General features: G+C 36.8%; 1 protein-coding gene across 1 annotated transcript; it reads right to left on the bottom strand.

Annotated features, from left to right (window-relative positions):
• Window positions 1–2,615: 2,615 nt before the first annotated feature.
• Window positions 2,616–3,563, bottom strand: LOC121158944 (olfactory receptor 5B17-like). Its single transcript, XM_040983940.1, has one exon. It carries the CDS (start codon window positions 3,561–3,563, stop codon window positions 2,616–2,618), a length of 948 nt encoding a protein of 315 aa, XP_040839874.1.
• Between the last annotated feature and the right edge of the window lie 1,275 nt (window positions 3,564–4,838).

The raw sequence follows: 4,838 nt of genomic DNA, 5'->3' as shown, positions 1-4,838 counted from the left end.
TGGGTGAATGTTAGGGATTCTACCCCTCGGTCATTTCCAGTGTTTATAGCTCACTATCGTGCACACAGCACTTTCTGGATTTATTTTAATGTTCAATACAGAGTTGTAAAATGGGGATAAAGCTACTTTTCACACAGATCTTTCGTGCAGGTAGAGAATATGCATGAACAGGTGAGCAAATATGTGCCAGAAGTAAATATGGATGACCCACAAGGAGACAGCAAGCAGCCTGAGGATAAGAGGTGTGAGGAAGGCAGGAATGATATTAGGAAAAAGTTCAAAGAAATTCCTTGGGATATCTCAATTGACAACATATAAACAAGCATCTGAAATGAGTTTAGGCATAAACTAGGTTAAAGAAACAGCAAATTTAGACTTTCAAAGACACGGATATACTTAGAGCTGTCAAGAAAAAGCAGAAAAAAAGACAATATAGTAGCAGAAGTGTGAATGGTAAGAAAGTGAAAACATAATTTAGTTTGAACAGAGGCATGCAAAAATTTTTGTTACCAAAAACACTAGTAAATTAGGAAAGATATAATCTCCATAAAGCATGCAAAAGGCCAGAAAATTATGACTATTTTTCCACATTGTTAGTCATGAATAAAAGCACATCATAACCATGAAGAGATGTCATCTAAGTTACAATTTCTTTTGTCAAAAATGAAAAAAGTAAAATTCTTTGTAACGATATATAGAGAAAGAAACCCGGTTTGAATGTAAATATTTCAAAAGTTTATTTATTTATCAGAGAAGCAGAGAAATACACAGACAATAGGAAGAGAGAGAGAGAGGAATCTTTCATTTGCTGACTAATAGCCAGGCTACAGCCAGGAGTCAGGAAGCCTACCCTATTCTCCAACATGTGTGCAGGGGTCCAAGTAGCTGGGTCATCTAATGATGCCTTTCCAGGCTCAAGGACAGAAAGTGTGGCAACCAGAACGTGAAGCAGCCTCTGTAAGGTGCAAGTGTTCCCAGGTGAAGCTTAACCCAATGCCTCACAACACGGGCCCTAAAGAATGTCTATTATAATAGCTGTAATGGAACACAGTACAGAGGTTTCACCAAATACTTAAGTCGATTTACATATTTCCCAGCAATCCCACTCTTTCTAATATAAAGATATTTGAACAAGCTCATTGGTCTATGGCATTAGAAGATGTTTCTTTTCATAACAAAAATCTGGAAGGTCTTACAATGTTTCTCATGATATAGTCCAAGAACTATTTAAGCATTTTTCATGTATTTAAAAAAGTTAGAATCTGTATACGTCATAGATAACTGTACTCTCATGATTGTTTTTGCACTAGTCACAGTAGCTAAGATACAAAATCACCCAAACACCAACAGATTAAAAAAAACGTGGTGTATTATTGAATGCTATTCAACTTTAAAGCAAATATCAATTGCAGAAAATGCAGTTTAACTGGAGAACATTGATGGAAGTAAGTCAGACACAGGATAATTAATACCACAACTTCTCCCTCAAACACAGAATATGATAAAAACATCAATCCAAAGAATAACCATTACCATCACAGGACAGGGGAGATGGGAGGTCAAAAGAGGCACATTAGTAGGTTCCAAAACATGTGCTAGTGTTTACAACATAGCTGGGGAACTACACTTCACAAGAATCTATTAATAGTTTATGAATACATGGGGAGAGGAAAGGAAATATTCTAAATATGATGATAAAGAGATCAACATGTCAACCACACTGATTCATTTCTTTTTCATATTGTATGCAGATATTTAAATGTCACATTGAATCCCAGAAAGATGTATAATTGTCACATGGTAACTGAAAGCTTTTTTAAATGTTAAAGAAAATGGTAGTGCTCCCAAACTAATGTGATCATTACATGTTGCTTGTGGTATTGAAGTGTCACAGTATATCCCCACAGCAATGTACAATAAAAAGGAAAAAGAGCAGACCCAAATATTTCAGAGTGGTTACTGCTGGGAAATGCAAATTGTGTTGCAATTACTATCACCACATTTATAGATAAAATGTAAATAGTTTGAGTCATTATGGTAAGAAATCAAAATATTTTCTGTTTTTATGCTGATAAGATTATTGTTTAGATATTCATACATGAACATGCTTCTTTTTCGAAGTAAGTCCATAATGGTTGACACAATACTACATACACTTGCTGGATTACTTATATCTGGATAAAATGTTCAATAAAAATGCACACACTTCATTAAATGAACTAAACAGACATTGCTTTTACATATTCATATTCATCCATTTCCACATCCAAGAAAGTACTTTTTGCTTTATCCACAAAGAATAAACCTATCATTTAGTTATTTCATTAAATAAAGCTCTACGATTGAAAAACATATCATGTTACAGATGAAGAACCCAACTTTGAGGCAGGTGAATATTTAGATTTTCACTCAAGGTGAGTGACAGATCATGGATATGCTTGGTGACGAGCCTGTGAAGATGTTGAAAATGGTACAAGAAGACTGTAGTCATGAAACTAATCCCAACTCTAAACTCCCCAAATTGCCACACATTTGTCTATCTCAATGTCCAAAGGCCATGAACATTTAGCTTACTCTGTTGAGTAGACAAGCGTATCGGTGTAAATTCTACAAGATCAAAAAGCTAAACTGAGAGGGAGTTTTACCTTCTCCATAACCTTCTTGAATGCGCACTTAACCTCTCGATTTCTCAGACTGTACACTATAGGGTTCAGCATGGGGATGATCATGGTATAGAACACGGATTCCACCTTATCTTGGTCCATGGAATGACTGGAACTGGGCTGTAAGTACATGATGATGACAGTCCCATAAAATATAGACACAGCAGTGAGGTGAGAAGCACAGGTCAACAAAGCCTTCTGGTATCCCTCCCCTGAGTGCTTCTTAAAGATGGTGATGAATATGAACAGATAGGAAATTAGAATAATTAGAAGGGCAAAAAAGATATTAAAACTTGAGAGAAGAAAAAATATCAGTTCGTTGATGTGTTTGTCAGAGCAAGTCAGAGTCATGATTGCTGGGATGTCACAAAAAAAGTGATGGATTACGTTGGACTTACAAAAGGACAGACAAAATGTGTCTGCAACATCAACAACAGCAGTCAGAATGCCAATGACATAACAACATATGATGAGACGGGTACAGGCATTGGCTGTCATGATGGTGGGGTAGTGGAGGGGTTTACACACTGCTACATAGCGGTCATAGGCCATTGAGGCCAAGAGGTAGTTTTCCACAACGACAAATAGTAAAAAAAAGAACATTTGAGCAACACATGCATTGTAGGAGATGACCTTGTAGGAACCGACAAGGAACCCATCTATGACTTTTGGAGTGATTGTTGAGGAGTAACAGAAGTCCACCAGAGACAGATTACTGAGGAAAAAGTACATGGGGTTGTGGAGGCGTGAGTCCAGCAGGATCAGCAGAACCATTCCCAGGTTCCCAATCACAGTGAGGAGGTAGATGAGGGTGAACGTTACCAAGAGTGGAACCTGCATCTCTGGGGCATCCGTTAGTCCCAGCAGGATGAACTCGCTCACTTCCGTGATGTTCTCCATGGACGTGGTGCCTTGTAGCAAAGGAGAAGAAACACGCTGAGGAACAAAGAGCTGAGTCACAGACTGAAATGTACAGGAAATACTGGTTGAAGCAATAATTCAATCTTCAACCTTCTTCATCGCTGAAACAAGGAGTGACAGTGCACCTTAGTTAATAACTGCTAAAAAAAAGTCATAAACATGTGAGGAGGAAGTATCATCATGACTGATTTTCCCAAGTAAGCAACGTTGTATATGTGAAAACCAAGTTTTAGAAAATTTGAAAGTATTGTCAATGGTCACATACTTAAATTGAATGCACCTTCCAAATGAGATCTAACAATTTTGCTCCTATATTCCACACATGTGATACACTATTTATCTATAAGATCATGATCTTAGCTATCATGACCATTTTATGTAGAGAAACCATTGGTTGTAAAAGAGATTAATAGTCATTTTAAGGTGTATAGCAGCCAATTCTATGTATAAACTAAAATTGAAATGTCAATGAAGTAGTCACAGGATCTTGTTAAAAATTAGCGTTTTTTTAACATATTGATTACTCAATACCATGTAAATTAATTCCATAATGTTGTAAATTGCTGTTGATGTTTTGTTGGGGCTTTCAATTGATCCAGATAATATTCTGCCAGCTCAACCTTCAGACCAGCTATGGTCTCCCCAAGAAACCATTGAATTTATCTGGACAACTTGATGCTGGACTCTATGCTTGGTACATGTATGCAAAGAAAGACTCTTGACTTAATTTGAACTGTCATACTGCAACAAGGTGGAGGAGTCCACCATGGCAGGAGGTATAGAGGGGTTGGGAAATCCCAGAGCCTATGAAGCTGTGTCATATAATGCAATGTAATTAATAAAAACTGAGATTTATCAGAGATTAATTAAAAGAGATTAATTTGTGAATTGTTATGGAAGTAACAACACAGATACATGCTCTAGACCCAGGTATATTGTTTGCAAAAGTCAATAAATAAGAATTCATCTTAATTTTATTCACTATAACTTTAACCAATGCATCAGTGCTTCATAGTCTAAGGCCTAGAGTTGTATGGTTGAATAATTTGCAAATAAATGCATCGTAGATGACAGAAGGATAAACGCTGCATGGGGGATCGGGACAGCCAGAAATCAGTTAGAAACTAAGGTGTGGCATTGATTGTAAAATCTACAGATTGGGAAGAAGTGAATTTGCATCCATCCTACAATCCCTATTCTTAACTACCTGATATACATTGTCCTAAACTAAGCTCCTTGAATCTCCTTAGATTC

This window comes from Ochotona curzoniae, unplaced genomic scaffold, assembly GCF_017591425.1.
Source record: "Ochotona curzoniae isolate NIBS_2020 unplaced genomic scaffold, NIBS_Ocur_1.0 contig_4005, whole genome shotgun sequence".
Lineage (NCBI taxonomy): Eukaryota > Metazoa > Chordata > Mammalia > Lagomorpha > Ochotonidae > Ochotona > Ochotona curzoniae.
This window is presented reverse-complemented; position numbering and strand designations above follow the sequence as displayed.